This window comes from Sinohyriopsis cumingii, chromosome 5 (genome assembly GCF_028554795.1).
Source record: "Sinohyriopsis cumingii isolate HCF-2022 chromosome 5, ASM2855479v2, whole genome shotgun sequence".
In the NCBI taxonomy this organism is placed as follows: Eukaryota; Metazoa; Mollusca; class Bivalvia; order Unionida; family Unionidae; genus Sinohyriopsis; species Sinohyriopsis cumingii.
In genome coordinates, this window is record NC_142965.1 from 84,719,323 (window position 1) to 84,736,645 (window position 17,323).

General features: G+C 34.6%; 1 protein-coding gene across 1 annotated transcript in view; it reads right to left on the minus strand.

Moving 5' to 3' along the window:
- LOC149799650 (membrane-associated guanylate kinase, WW and PDZ domain-containing protein 1-like) overlaps nt 1-17,323 on the minus strand; it is a 209,479-nt gene that overhangs the window by 147,243 nt on the left and 44,913 nt on the right. Inside the window, exons 5-6 of the mRNA XM_089958995.1 lie at nt 14,163-14,245; nt 10,320-10,340 (exon numbers count right to left, since the gene is read on the minus strand). Coding sequence (XP_089815121.1) covers nt 10,320-10,340; nt 14,163-14,245 — 104 coding nt within the window. The remainder of the gene's footprint in view (nt 1-10,319; nt 10,341-14,162; nt 14,246-17,323) is intronic.

Consider the following 17,323-nt stretch of genomic DNA (forward strand, 5'->3'; position numbering starts at 1 on the left):
TTTTATGTATGCTGGGCGAAATAGCTCCATATGTGCACCACTCAGTAGGAATTGATAACCAACAACCAAGTTATGGTTGAAGACTTTAAGAGGCAGGAGAGAAGAGAGAGAAGGAAATATGGCAGTCCTGATCTGTCACCAGCATTGACTTAAGAAGGACCATAATAGGTTATGCTGGTTTGTTGTACAAATGAGTTCGATCATTTACTCAATTCTATGATGAAATTTATTTATCAGCATGACAGAACAGCTAATTGCATTTCTTACACATTCTTCAATTCTACTTAAAGAAAACATGTATCATTCAAATGTCATGTTCAATTTTCATTTTTCATGTAATTGATTAAACTGTTTTATTTTAAATACTGGGGCTAGTGTTGTTTTATTCTAAATCTCTGCTCCGATCGTTGTTATTCCATCCATTAATTTCATGTTTTATTTTATAATTCACTTAATCCAGCCAATAAAACAATGGTCAAACATCTCCAAGATAATGATAACCAAAGAAAAGGACACCCTAACAGACCAACCAGAAGCCAAAAGAACTTATCTGATGAAAATCACATATCAAATTTACTTTGCCTTTAAGAGGAGTAGTGAAAACAAGATTTTCAAGATGGCTACTGTGGTGGCCATATTGGACATCCAATTTCCACCATTTTCACTTAGGACTACGTAGACAATATAAAAAGTCTTTCAGTGAAAACTTTATATTGATACAACATCAATGCAAGAGGAGTAGTGAAAACAAGATTTCCAAGATGGCTAATGTGGTGGCCATATTGGACACCCAATTTCCACCATTTTCACTTTGGACTAAGTAGACAATATAAAAAGTCTTTCAACATCAATGCAAGAGGAATAATGATAACAAGATTTTCAAGATGGCTGTTGTGGCAGCCATATTGGATGTCAGACTGGCACCAGGTTCATTTAATACCAACTGGACATTTTCAGAAGTGCTTTTGTGTGTGTGTGACTTAGATTTTTAACGTATCTTTAACAAGTTTTCAGTCATATCGCTACGATGTTTGCAGTATGGCAGTTTATAGTGATGTCTAGCGCTGAAGCATCATGCCACAGACATGAGGCATCATATCCCACCCAGTCACATTATCCTGACACAAGGGCGACCAGTCCTAACACTAAATTCTTAATGCTGATTGCCAAGCGAGGCAGCTGCATTGTGTGTGATTTGGATTCTTAATGTAGCTTTAACAATTTTTAAGTCATATCACTACAATGTCTGCAGTGTACCAGTTTATAGTGATGTCTAGCACTGCGGCATCAAGCTACAGACATGTAGCATGATGTACCCACCCAGTCACATTATCCTGACCCCAGGCCGACTAGTCCTAACACAAACCTCTTAATGCTGAGCGCCAAGCAAGGTAGCTGTTAGTACCATTTTTATAAGTCTTGGGTATGATCCAGCCAGGGTTTGAAACCTGTACCCTCCCACATCAGAGGTGGAATCTCTAACCATTAGGCAACCAGCAGTCAGTCCTTTTATGAAAACTCCTATTCAATATAATTTCTGTTCAAGAGGAGTTGCAATAAGATTTTCAAGATGGCTGCCATGGTGGCCATATTGAACTTCACCTTGCCACCATTTTTATTTAGGACCAACCAGACATCAAAAGTCTTAAAGTAAAAACCCCATGATGATATGACCAGTAGATGGAGGACGAATAAGCTATAACATGATTTTCAAGATGGCCAATGTTGTGGACATTCTGGATGAATGAGCAAAACCATTTACATCCAGGACCAACTAGACCATGGAATGAGTAAGTAAAGTTTCATGGCAATCCTTCAAGTAGTATAAGTGGAGTAGCATTAGCATACTAGTGCTTATGGACAGATGGATCTTGGACAACAAATGAAAAATGGCTAATGCAAAGTTTCCATAGCAACCCTGTGGAAGAATTATAACTCTGCCATGATTTCATTTTATAATAAACTGTCATAATTGTCAAAATTTATAAATGTGGTGCTATTTTACACTTTATAACATATATAAAAAAAATAAAGGCTAAAAAATACTTCAAATCTGCAAATGAATTAAATCATTATAAGAGTATACATGTTTTAAATTAGTCCGAGTTTCCTCTGACCCTTGCCAACCCATTTTTTAATATTTGGACATTTATGTTGGGGTGTAAGGTCAGAGTCCATTCCCTATCGAAAAGTTGGAATTCACCAACAGCATTTGGTGTCGGCATGGGATAGTCGCATACTAGCCAGCTCAGCAAACTTGAACGACCTTCATCAAGATATATCTGCATGAAATTGATAGGAATATGATTTATTTTCTCAGAAATTGAGATCATATCATTCATTATGTCTTAAATCCACTGACAGACGAGACGAAAGTACATCAGTGCTGAAATCTGACCTGGATTTGGCCATTTGCACTACTACTGCATTATGTGACTTTCATTTATATGTTCGATTTGTTTTCCTACAGCAACACTAGAAATGGTGTATTGTTGATATCATGTGACTGTATGTCCTCTGATGTCACTGACATGTGGGTTGTGAGATTTGTATAGTCATGTGACTCGGAATGCAAATGGCCAGATCCAGGTCAAATTTTAGCAACGACGTACTTTCGTCTCGTCTGTCAGCAGATTAAAGACATGACGAATGCTATGCCCACAATTTTTGAGAAAATAAATCATATTCTCATCAATTTCATGCAGGTATATCTCAATGAAAGGTCATTCAAGTTTGCTGGGCCGGCTAGTAAGCAGCTACCCCATGATGACACCAAATGGCGTCAGCGAATTCCAACTTTTCGATAGGGGATGGACTCTAAACTACACCCCAACATAAATGTCCAAATATCAAAAATGGGATGACAAGGGTCAGAGGAAACTCAGACTAGTTTTAAATCTGCATTTTGTAGCACAAAGTGTAAGATACTTACCATTAAACTCACTGTCAAGTTGAGTAAAACTGCAAACTGCACAGACCCACATTTCCCATTGCATAGTACACCAGGAGATCTGGATCCATGCTATTAGCCAGGAATAATCAGCAGAACAAAACCAACAGAAACCCTGATATGCCTGTGCATTATATGACAACAGATCAGGGCCTATTTTGTTTGCAGCTGATCAACTTATAAGTGAGTATATATGGTACTAATGACATGAGTTGTATGTTTTGTGTATTGCTGGCACAAGATTAACAGAGTGACTGACAAAGATTAGCAAGAGTGACAAAGGTTAGCATGAGTGACAAACTCAAAATTTGTCTGGACAGTGACAGTTAAATGTCAGCAAAGATATCAAATCTAACATTCAAATCAGAGTATATTCTCATCAGTTCTCATAAGTTAATCATATATGTACTTATCAAGATATGGGTCATGGCCTACATATTTGGTCGGCCTGCCTCTGGGCAATATTAAAAATCTAAAGATGGTGGAATAAAATGATACTGAAATAAAAGCTAACTATTGAAAAAACTTTAAGACTAATGCTATTATATGGCAGGGGTGCACAATATAAGACATGCCAGAACAGTTTTTGTGTGGCCCATGGCCTGTGTCAATACTTCATGTTTGTATTTATGCTTTTATTATTGACAAAAAACTTCACAGTATTCTAAAGTAGATTCTGGCCTTTGTAAATGTTTGAGATGTGCATCACTATTTTAGGGTGAGAATGCACATTTGTATTTATGGATGACTGCTGTCTTGAACTTCTGCAAAGCTGCACTCAACAAAAATCATGAAACTTTCTGATTTAGAAAAGAATGTTCTCTGAACTCAGAGTTTGGGACGAATGATGGATGTACAAGCTAAATCTACTGCTAGAGCTATCTGTATCAGACCAACTTCGTGGCAGAAAAATGATCTCTCCGATTCACAGATTGGGTCAGAAATAGACTGCATTAACCAAGCTCATCTATTCCCAGATTAAGCTGTAACTGTGGTGATAGGACTGCACCACCACAATGTTGTACATCATAGTGTATATGGATGGCTCATTGGAATTGAAGAAAGTTTCTAAAAATGTTTTTTAATGTATTTACATTTACAAGTGTTATTTTTGAAAAATATATACATTCATTTTTGTAAAATATGTATTTTATAACATCTAGTGCAATGCACACAAAATAACTTCCTATATCTGCAACAAGTATATTACTCAGGGTACATTCTAGGATGCTTGCCATACAGGATTTGCACTTATTTCTAAACTGCACTAAAACATCAACTGAAGGCATGAAATATTTACATCACACTTTCAAGCCTTATCTACCTTTATTTCTTCATTAAACTCTTCCTATATTCATAAAAATTGGCCCCTTTTGTGGGGAAGGGGTATTTCCCCCCTATATTTTCAGTTCTTGAATAAAGCCCCAATACTTTGTGTGGAAAAGTTCAGTATAACTGATATAATCAATCAATTGTTCCAATACTGCCACATTCCTGAAGCACTTCAAAAGAAATGGGTAATCATACTGGACTGACATCCCTTACTTAGAAGCTAACAAGGTGTAGATACCACATGAAGGCATCCCTTTTTTACTGTACTGTCAAGTAATGAATAACAGGTTATAATGATAGAAGGACCACCAATGAAGGCGAGATGAACAAGGATGGATAAACACTTTAATTATTTCAATCATGTGACAATTAGCTGTGTGCATCATTAAAAAGTGCAACATCTGCAGGATGGATCTGAATATGAGCCTCAACATATAAAACGTCAGTGGATAAAAACTCTGACATCTTTCACTTAGGCTTTCACAAATTATGGGTCCAGAACTCCAAACTTCTGGAATCTATTATTTGTGAAACAGAGTATTACGAATTTGGGTATCAAAGCTTGATTTAAACTTACTGTATTTTTCCAGCAACATGATTATGGTGATACCAATATAAAATCATAGGTTTTTACAAGGTTTGGGAAACTGTAGCCTCCAAAGTACAAAAGTATTTCTGATAACAGCTAATCCGAAATTTACAGCTCTCAAGATTCAAACTTGTGAAAACTGAACTATTACATACTTTTTGGCTAATAAAATTGGGTCTTAAGACCCTCATCCCCTTAAGACCCTCATTCCAATTATAATTAAATGAAAACATTGCACACACTGTACTAATCTGCAATTAAATTTATTTATATAAATGCCCCAGTTTAACCTATGTGTTTATGTCCCAATGGTAATTTAAATGACGTTTAAATAAATAAATGCAGATTCTAACTCTCTTGCTGAATGTAAGAAGCACAATGAATACCCCAGTGTTCCCCAATGCTGCCTACATGTTTCTGTACCTATGGCGGCTCAATGCCACAGTGTTCCCCAGTGCAGCCTACATGTTTCTGTACCTATGGTAACTGAATGCTCCAGTGTTCCCCTGTGTAGCCTATGTGTTTCTGTACCCATGGTAACTGAATGCCTCAGTGTAGCCTATGTGTCTGTACCTATGGTAACTGAATGCCCCAGTGTTCACGAGTGTAGCCTACATAATTATGTACCTATGGCAACTGAATGTTCCAGTGTTCCCCAGTGTAGCATGTATATTTATGTATCCATGGTAACTGAATGCCTCAGTGTAGCCTATGTTTCTGTAACTATGGCAACTAAATGCCCCAGTGTTCCCCAGTACAGCCTAGATGTTTCTGTACCTATGGTAACTGAATGTCACAATGTTCCCTAGTGTAGCCTATATGTTTCTGTACCCATGGTAACTGAATGCCTCAGAGAAGCCTATATGTTTCTGTACCTATGGCAACTTAAACACTGCTTAAATAAATACAGACTTTAACTCTCTTATTGATGCTGCTGTTGTTGTTGTTGTTGTTGTGGGGTTTAACACTATTTTTCAGCACATGATAGGCTATACATGGCGGCCAGTATTAATGGTGGAGGAAGAACCTGGGAAAACCCCGGAAAGAACCACTGACCCAGAAGAAGCTACTGGCAAGCTTTCTCACATACCCACATTGACTGAATCTGAGACTTGAACCGGCGCAGACAGAGCTGAGATGGCAGTGATTCATAACAGAGAGCGCTTTAGACCACTCGGCCACTCGGGGCTCCCCTTACTGAATGTAAAAAGAATGCTGAATGTTTGCCAATCCATGATGTGCACATTGGTACCTATTTTTTCCTGTCCCTATCCATTATAAGTAGGATAAATTCAACTATTTATATTATCTCTCATATATATATATATATTTACTTTTATCTCAGGGCCAACTGCAAAAAAACACATACCCTAACCTACCAATGCATCATGTGCTGGTAGATCAGGGTCCATGTTGCCTGTTCTACTCATTACTCCAAGCTGGATAGACCCAGATCTGCTGGCACATTCTTGGACTCGGCTTAAAAGAAAGCACAGATGGTCCTTTGTGATAAATTTTATTTCTTGATTTATGCAAATGTAATTAAAAAACTGGTCAATTGATCATAATGATGTCCTATGTGCTGGAATGGATGTCAATCAAGCCAAAGTAATCAGTAGAGTTGTCCCTCACTACAAAGCCCATCACTATATTGCTGCCCCTTTTATAATGCCAGTATATTCATGAGTCCTTCAACACTGGTTAAATTATTTGTTTAATTACTACCATACAACCTAAGTTTAATTTAAGATATAGGCTAAAAGGAACCAATTAAATGTCATTTAAATATCAGTCATGCTTTTGTGCTTTTATGCACAATTATGATAAACTCTGTTTGAACATCACTCTGTATAAGTGTCCCTTACTTATAACGTGAGGGCTCATCAGTTTTGACCCTTGGACTCGTCAATGTTACAGAGACTGAACAGATATTATCTTTAGTCCACATACGGGATACAAAAAGAATGATGCTGTGAAATTTATTTATTTTTGTCAGTATTTAATATCATACCAAAAAAATTACATTTTCACTGATAGTTAAAATCTGTTGATATACCTATGGGTCATCACAGATTACTGTTCATTCAATCTGTTGATATTCCTATGGGTCATCACAGATTACTGTTCAGTCAATCTGTTGATACACCTATGGGTCATCACAGATTACTGTTCATTCAATATGTTGATATACCTATGGGTCATCACAGATTACTGTTCATTCAATCTGTTGACATACCTATGGGTCATCACAGATTACTGTTCTTTCAATCTGTTGATATACCTATGGGTCATCATAGATTAATGTTCATTCAATCTGTTCATGGTTTGTACTGTAAAAGGCATATCATATGCCTCTCCTGTATTTAGCAGTCATCTGTGTAAATAACTGAAATTTGTGTGCACAAATCACTTTTCTTCTTTCAGTCACACTAATTCAGATATTTGACAACTCAACTCTAATCCATAATCAATAAGCTTCTTCTTTACCCCAAGTACAAGTCATCTGAAAGCTTGCACTAGGTCTGCAGTGTAAAACTCTTTTATTGCCAAAACCATTTTGCTTCTTTTAGTTAGTGAACTTGACCTAAAAATCAACAGTCATAGTAACCATGGACTTTTACCTTTCCACCCCAAAATCAATGTTTCTTTCTTACCTAAAGTGCAACCCATCCCAAGTTTAGTAACTGTAAAGCAGGCATGTACAACTTCCTTTAATTTCTTTCTTTTAAATTTTCTTTTTTTGTTATGAATACTCCTGGCTTGTACAATTTACAACAATTATACTGAATCCATCAAATACCAGATTCCCTTTTTTTTTATTATTGATCATGACTATAAATTGCACTGCTTGGCTTATGTATGATTGTACAACTGGTTCAACATGAAATCTACATTAAAGTAAACCATTTGTGAATGGCAACAAATATAATGGCATACATGTACATATGATGACCACGTGCTAATGTGAAAAATCCATCAATATAAGGGTTTTGAAAAACAATCTATTCTGCAAAAAATGCACAGATGTAAATTATATAACTATTAAATGTTTTAATACAAAATCCAAATGTTATTCAGGACAATGTCCAATTTTTGTTAAGGTCATGTACATATAGTGATTGCATGCTATCTGAAACCCCCCAAAATGTTATGATCTCTGTCAAATACCAAGTCTTGTAATATTAAGGACTTTTAATCACGGATTCCACAGTATAACTTATAATTCCACCTAAATGTGAGATTTATGTTTTTGATTCTGTCTACTGAAATATAACATTGCACATGGTGTACCAATTCATGGATTTTGCTCAAGATTTATGTTTAGCTTTGGTCTACTGCTCTACACCATTACATGTGGTGTTCCAATTGTCATGGATTTTGTGTAAGATGTATTTTTAGTTTCGGTTCATTGCCATGATCTATTACACATGGTGTACCAATTATCATGGACATTGAGTAAGATTTATATTAAGCTTCTGTCTATTGCCATATACATATTGTGTACTAATTGTCATGAATTTTTTGGTTGCTACACACCACAAAATTTGACGACACAATATAAAATGTCTTTGCATAACTGTCACTTTCATCAGAGGCATGGCCACAAATTTTAATTCTAATTTTTTGCTAAACCACTAAAATTGAATTCCACAAAAATGAATGAATTTGTAGAAATCATGTATCACTAATACTGAGACTGGTAACAATATAAATGTTCCATGAAACTGAATGATATTGTGTAGAACAGGTTATAAAACCTTTCCAGTACCTGACAGAAGAAAGAAAGACAAATCTTCTTAATCTCTTTTCCCTGCATGCTTAATTCCCCTTGTTTGCTTGGCCCTTGAGTTTACCAAATTAAATGTTTTGAACACTCACAGAAACTTATCGAAAATAAACAGAAGCAGAAATGAATTAAAAATGAAAGCAAAAAAGTAAATAAAAATGTAACATGAAAAATAAATAAAAGGAGGAAAGCAGGAACAAGCAAAGGAATTCTAACAAAATAAAAACTTTTCTTTCTCTTTCTTACACTTTTGATTGCATGTCATAATTTAAGTTATACTATAAAAGTTCTTCAACTGTTCCTTTAATCAACAGTAATAATTTATTGCCAAAAAAATGTGGAAGAAAGGAGAGAATTTAATTCAAGTTTTCATTTATCAGGTTTCGATTGTCTCTACTACTTCAATGAACCAATTTTGGACAGCTCAAATAATACATGAATGTATCATTTAAGGACAAAGGTTCAAGATCTAAAGTCTACATTCTATTGACAGGAAGAGTCAAATTCAGCAGAGGGAAGAACAGGCTATAAATAAACTAATGAAAGTGCATAAAAATTAGTCCAATAAATCAGTCCCCAAACAGATCAATTGACTGAGTTCAAAGCATTATGGGTTAAAATTAATCCATCCATTTTTTAATTGGGCAATTTAACTGTAATAAATTTGTATCATGTCAAAATCACATGACAAATCAACAGATGCTCACATGACCAACACAAAGTAGCATGGTTTAAGAAAGTGCCAATTACTTACCAATCGTAATTCGAAATTGCAACAGGAGATAGATCTGTGTTTTTCCACGTGGACTTAAAAGTTGTGAAACACGAATTAATATGGAAAAACACCATACAGGTCAGTGAAAGGCCCTTACAACTGACCATAACTTAAAATCCATGACAAATACCAATAAGTGTCTAAAAACAATTGAGTTTTGCACTTAAGGCTTGTGCATAAATTTGTCTGCAATAAATAACTGATTTTTTGTATGAATCTGTGAGATCAGATCTCATGCAACCCGTCAATACTAACACAGGAATAGGGGCTGATTTATCCAACTACATAAAAAGGTTGTACAGTGAGCAGTGATTTACTGTGAACAAGCAATGTCAAACACAAAAATCCTAATACTGCAATACTGGCAGGGAGATGAGTCATTAAAAGAATGCAATTGTCTATTTGGAGTTATACCTGTGACTCCTAATATGTAAAACAACACTTTTAACTGGCATTCCTGCAAAGTTAGAAGAGTGAAAATACTAAAATTAAAAACAAAATCTTGTCCTTTTGAATTGGGTCATTCAACATCCAAAACAGAAATCCGACATAGTCCTTTTGTAAAGATCCACACTTTGTTCAAGATTGTTTGAAATGAACTAAATCTGGCCAAAAGTGAACATATATATCTGTCAACAGCCAACAAGATTTTCTCTATATAAAACATTTTTCTTTGCTCACAGTAAATCACTGCATAATGCAGCAAACTGTGCAAATGGTGGCTAAATAATCATGCAAAAAGGAAATACTGGAATAAATGTAATCAATCTGGAGTAATATCAATTGTGATGAGGTTGGTTTGGTGCTATATATCAAATATGCAAATTTACTTTACTTCAAATTAATAATTTTTCATTCTAGAATTAAAATTGAACATGCTTTTTACCTTCTACAAAAACATCTTCATCTGTGAAGAGAGTAAAGCTAATTTAATAACTGTTTTGTTTTATTTACACAAGCAGAAATCGGAATAAGTGCAAATTTTAGACTATAGCAGCATTTGTCCTCGGTCTCAGTTACATATGCTGCAATTTCTCAGGACATAATCAGACAGAAAGTCATCACATATGCTTATTATTTTTTAATGGGAAAAATTACTAATTTTCACCTTTTTATGTATATGTTGGTTCACTATATGCTGGAAAATTTAATTAAATTAAAAAAAATTCTTGGTCTTAACTAAATGTCATGGAATATTACCCTAAACTTTCCAAATCTGAACCAACATTGTCTAATGAACATAACAAGTATTTTATAATAAGTATTTTATTCTTATCACAAGCCATGTACCTAAATGTTTGCCGACTGTATCATGGAACAGTGTTTTCCTTCCTGGCTGAATCTATCTTACAAAAATGGAGTTGCTCAACTATCTGAAACCAAATTAATGCTAACATATGACTGTAAATGAGTGATATTTCTAGACATATGCTAACATATGACTGTAAATGAGTGATATTTCTAGACATATGCTAACATATGACTATAAATGAGTGATATTTCTAGACATATGCTAACATATGACTGTAAATGAGTGATATTTCTAGACATATGCTAACATATGACTGTAAATGAGTGATATTTCTACTGTTACAGACAACAGCTGCACAAATTTAAAGTGTGTGCTTAAAAAAGCAAATAACATGGATGTAGAATTGGGTAATACAACTGATCTTTTCCTATGAAAGATGATGGGGTTAGTCCACCATTGTGTGTGCACTCTACATCTCTTTCCATTTTTATGGTTGGAAAGCAAACATCACGTGACCACATCTTCAACTAAATTATAGCTCTGAATATTCATAAGCAAGGAAAAATTGAAAATCATCATTTTTCAGAAGCAAAATTAATAAAAATCAGGCATTAAGGCAAAGTTCTGCCTGGTAAGGTTGAAATAATGTCGAGGTTCTATACTATAAAGTGTAGACAACATTGAGGCCGGTTATGGCATCTAAACTTCAACTTGAGCATCTATTGTGACGGTACAAACTGAGTATCTGGACTGTGCATGGATTTTATCTGGACAAATACCTATGTAATAATACCTATGATATACAAAAGAGATTAAAAGTCAAGATGACATTCAATAGACTCATTCAGTATCATATAAGCTGCTTCGTTGTCTATAGAGGAATTATCTTCCCACAGAAGGTATTCTGCTACACAATGAATACTGGTAATTCAACCTGAAGTCGTAATTCATTTTTAGCTGATAGTATTTATGGTGTACTATTTCGTTTACTTTATACGAATTCATATACTAAATACCAACCAATTCTAAAAAATTATTCAAACTTGGAAATATGTTCCTTATGCAAGATAATGTAAAGAAAGTCAATCCCTTGCTGGGAAGGGAGGTAACTTACAACAAAAAGTAAATTGGAAAGAATAGAGTTAACTTTAACAGAATATAAGCAATTGAGACAATCAGTTTCATTAGCAATATTATTTCCCAGTCATGCTCATCTGAAGTAATATTTTATCCAAACCATATGCATGTCCTGAAAGTCTTAAGACTGAAAACAACTTAAATTCATTTATCCACACTCCCTTTTTTGTTTTCTTTTTTTTCCCTCTAGGAGTTCTAATTTAAAAAAAAAATGTCTACTATATTTAAATGATATTGTCTTCACATTTGGTCTGCTATCATGAATAACCTGAGCTACCTGTACAATGCTTGTTATTACCTATCACCCTCACCCTTCCCATACCATGATGAAGGGTCATAGTCCAAAAATCTGCTACATGTGTCTTCCTGCTGTAAATGCATGTAGAGAGTTTGGTTTTAAAAAATTATTCAAATATAGCACTGTAATTGGAATGTATTTCACTTCTAACCCATGCCAGGTACCTCAGGAGAGGGTGCAAAAATCATATACCTCTCACAGATAGTCATGAGACAGCCAACCTATGTACAAGGTTTGATAAAAATCTACCCATCAGTTTTGGAAATGTAATTATAGCCGGATGGACTGATAATCCTAGGAATTGATCCCAAATCATGCAATCATTTGATGTAATTTTTCCCAAAACCTCTCATCACATCCCTAATTAATTTTATTCACAAAAAAAATCAAATATTTTTATGAAGACAAATCTATATATGCCAAGAGAGTAACAGACAAGGAGGAAGCACTTTTCAACAAACAGCTAATACAGCAAAAATACTTACACAAGAATTACCAAAGGACAAAAAAATATTTAACTTTGCGGATAAGTACTTTTTAGAGAACCTTTAAATTTACTAGCGAAATTAAGATAAGGGGTTTCTAAAAACATGTCCTTCATACAGAGATGACTGCTAAGACTTGGTAATACAACACAAACACACACACACACAGACACACACACACACACTCTAATGCTCTTGTAAACTCCAACATATCAAATCCAGTATCAAAAATATTTTCTTACACATCCAAAGTAACACATTCATAATATACCTCTAAGAACAGGAAAAACTGTCAAGGCCATTGACTTTGAACCTGGTATCATGTATACATAATCATTCAACATGGTGTCAAGATACAGCCATATGCTATGTTTTGCTCAATCAACATTTTAATTATTTAAGTAGAATCATTCAAAGTATTCATCAGAAATATCCAGAAACTAGATTTACTATAATAAATTCATATTTGTTCATGATACAATACTTTTAGTGAAAACACCATGTCAATACAGCTATCCAGGAGAAGCAGTGATAACAAGATTGTCAAGATGGCTGCAATGGTGGGTATATAGGAGGTTAGATGGGAACCATTTTCATTTACAACAAACTATACATCATAAGAAATCGTTTACTGAAAACCCCATTCAAATGTGAGAATCCATTCTGAAGATGTAGGGACAAGAACATTTTTTAAATGGAGACTGGGGGTGGTCATATTGGATGTCTGAGCATCATCATTTTCATTCAGGACAAACTAGACTTTGGGGAAAATGTGTACGTAAATCTTTCATGAAGCTTAAGATAACAATAACAAGCTTGTGATAACAGACGAATGAATGACGGACAACAAGCCAACCACAGACTCTGCTAATCCATGGCAAATGGGGCTAAATATACAGCAGAATCATGAAATTTTGTTGAATTAAAATTTTGTTGTTCAATCATACAAATAATATTTTACATGAAAATATGTTGAATTTGTATTTCCATTTTTTAACAAAGTTTTCAAAATTTCATTTGGGGTATAATCTCAGAGAAGTTCATCTACAAGAAAATCAAGAAATTCTATTTGTCATTTAATATTCTCATTTTACAGTGCATGAAAATACTTGGGGACGGGCATTGGGTAAGTTGTTGATTGTTTCACAATGTGTCTTTCTGTATATTGCGACAGTCTACAAGTTGTCATGGAAACATCAGTCTTGAAAGTAAAGAATTCAAAAGCATATAGCAAATTTCTGCCACTAAAATTAAAATCTGGTAGTAACTATGACGACTTTTTCCATTTTTTAGTCAAATATCTCAAAGCTGCTCATGGAAAATTTTAAGAACTAAGAAATAAAAAAAGGCAACCATCATTTGTAACAAACTTCAATATCAATCCTTTGTCCTATCACTGAAGAGTTTTAATCTGCAAATATTCCACTTTTTGTCATCATGAATTATCTCTATCATCGCTGCCCAAATTTATACTAACAAGCAAAAGCATAGAACTGGTAGCCAATTTGCTACTATTTACTCTGAACACTGAACGTAGGAAATAATCAATGTGCCTACCGTCTTCACTACACTGCAGAAAGTCATCCTTTTGTAACTTGGCCAGCCGCGGATCCAACCAATGGGTCTTCTCAGTCAAATGGCTGAAGTGGAAACACAACAGGTATAAAAATATTTCAGTAATATGGCTGAAGTGGAAACAAAACAGGCATAATAATATTTCAGTAATGTGGCTTAAGTAGAAACACAACTGGCATACTATTTCAGTAATATGGCTGAAGTGGAAACACAACAGGCATAATAACAATTCAGTAATATGGCTGAAGTGGAAACACAACTGGCACAATAATAGTTCAGTAATATGGCTGAAGTGGAAACACAACTGGCATAATAATATTTTTTACTGAAGTGGAAACACAACTGGCATAATAATAGTTCAGTAATATGGCTGAAGTGGAAACACAACTGGCATAAATATATTTCAGTAATATGGCTGAAGTGGAAACAACAGGTTTAATATGTCAGCATTACACCAATCTATTTGACTTGCATAACTTTAACACAGAATCTAATATTGCTGACACAGTCACCAACATCTCTGAATATTTCTTGCCATTTTCAAAAGCAGACAAAAACATATATATGACATAATACAAGTTATGTTATTTGCTAATGCAAGAGAGACATATTTTCATGCCATAATACAAGTCTTGCCATTTCAAATGCAGGTGAAACAAAACACATTTATGACAATACATGTCCTGTCATTTGCTAATTAATACAGGTACAACTCAAGTGTCATTTGCTAATTAATACAGGTACAACTCAAGTGTCATTTGCTAATTAATACAGGTGCAACAAAAACATAATTTTTACAGAACAGTCATCTGCTGCTGCTGATGTGATTAAAAAAAAATATGTTTACGACATAATAAACAGCTTGCTATTTCATAAGGTCTATTCCATTCAAACACAGATGGTATATGCATACCAGGGCCCAACAACGTGGAATGAATTGCCCACTGAACGTAGACACTGTGATCACATTCAAGAGGGCTCTCAAAACTCACTTATTTCGACTGCAAGAACAAACTTAAAGACCTAATAATGTTTCCTACTTTAAATATTCTCAGCATGTTTTTTTTAATGTTTTCTAATTTCATGGTGTTTGTTTTTGTAATCATATCATTATATGTTTTTTATCTTATAGGTGTTGTCTAATGTTGTAAAGCGCTTAGAGCTTTTAAAGATTAGGCGCTATACAATGGACAATGCATGAATGGACAATGCATGACACTGGTCCATACAATAAACAGTGAGAATTTTTTTTAATGTAATCCTAAAATCAGCCAATGGAGGTTGTATTCTAATGGTGAGGACAATACACAGTTATTTCCTCAAGACGGTAACTCGATTTTAGCCTCACACTGAAGTAACTATAATTCTCAAGCTTTGGGTGTGTATCTCTAAAAAAAGATGCAAACAGAGTTGGCATATTGCTGCAATGTAACGCTTGGAATGCATCTGAGTCTAAAACAAATGAACTTTTTATGAGAGATGGAACAAACTGAAATGTCAGAACTTTATATTTTTTTCCACCTCCACCTCCACCTTCATCTCCCAAACCACCCACTAACCTATCCTACCCAGCATGTATTCAGGATTCGAAACCTTTTCTGGTCTTCTACTCATCCTTGTGAAACACCATGCATAATATGATTACCCTCCCTCCAGCAACCTTGACAAATTTACTATTGCCTTCTACAAGAGAAACTGTTTTCTGACATCTAGCAGGGTCAGGCACTATACCTACCACACTAAACCAAAGAACAATTTCCTCAGGAGAAGGCATTAATAAATTAACATCTACAACAGTATGGATAGAAAATGCAGAAAAACACAAACAAGAAATAAAAACAGTTGTGATTTGATATTATAAAGTAGTTAGGGTTCTTTTACATTAATGGAATAGTGAGAATCGAAAACCCTTGAGAGGTTATTACATTTCATCTAACAGCCTCAAAAACCCTTGAGAGGTTATTACACTTCATCTAACAGCCTCAAAAACCCTTGAGAGGTTATTACACTTCATCTAACAGCCTCAAAAACCCTTGAGAGGTTATTACACTTCATCTAACAGCCTCAAAAACCCTTGAGAGGTTATTACACTTCAACTAACAACCTCAAAAAAATTACAATTCTGAGTCTGCACTTTAAAAAAAAGAGCAAGAAATATTGGACCTGTTAATACAAGTTTATTCAGAGGGTCAACATTAATCCAAATACACCAATACCAGTGCAAACTCTTGAAATTTTCCACGTCAGTGATTTTTACTGTCAATGCGCAGAATATTAAAAATTTCAAAACATTTTTAAATATACAAGTACCAAAAAAAATTCCAAGAAAAGTATGCATATTTAATGGAAAGGAAATGAATGGATCAGCGGATAGTATTCCTTTTATATTTCCACACACTGGAGGATTGTCCCCAAAATTATTAAAATAAACTGCAAACAAATCAATGTTTAATTTTATTTTTCCTATGCAACTAAATCTCGTTATTTTTCTTTCTGATATATTAAGTTACATCCACTGATGTCAGTCTAAATACAAAAACATTAAATCTGGTTGTTTTCTGGCACAGCAACACATGAAGGTTATATAATGTACAGATAATTGGAGTAAAGACTCTTGCCCAGGGTCACAGCACAGTAGCCAGCTCGGCTGATCCTATGGTAGCATTCTAACCAATACCCTTCTAGCCATGGGCATGGCATGCTAATTTCTGAGCCACTGAGGCTCCACAAAAAGATATGTATGTAAAACTTTTTAATATTTCAAGAAAATATTTCCAATGAGTGCAGCTATAGAACAGTTTCTGCTACCAACAGTGCTGACTGAAAACTCCTCCCAAACCACTGTACATTAAGATTGAAAATTGTGATACCATCAGTGGTGCAGTGTTTTGGTTGTTGATTGGGTTTAGCACTTGAGATAAAACTTAAACTGTATGAAATGAATCATTTTAGAGAAAATATATTTGATTATACGCTACGAGCAATAGGCAAGTATTATTTACACTTAACTATATATGTTAACTCAAGAGTTTGCCAGTATTTTACACATTTGCCCGCTTTGCCTTGTTTACAAAGTTCACTTGAGACAACAGATCGTTACTTTAAGCCTCCCAAAACATGATAAGGGCCTAAACATCTGTATC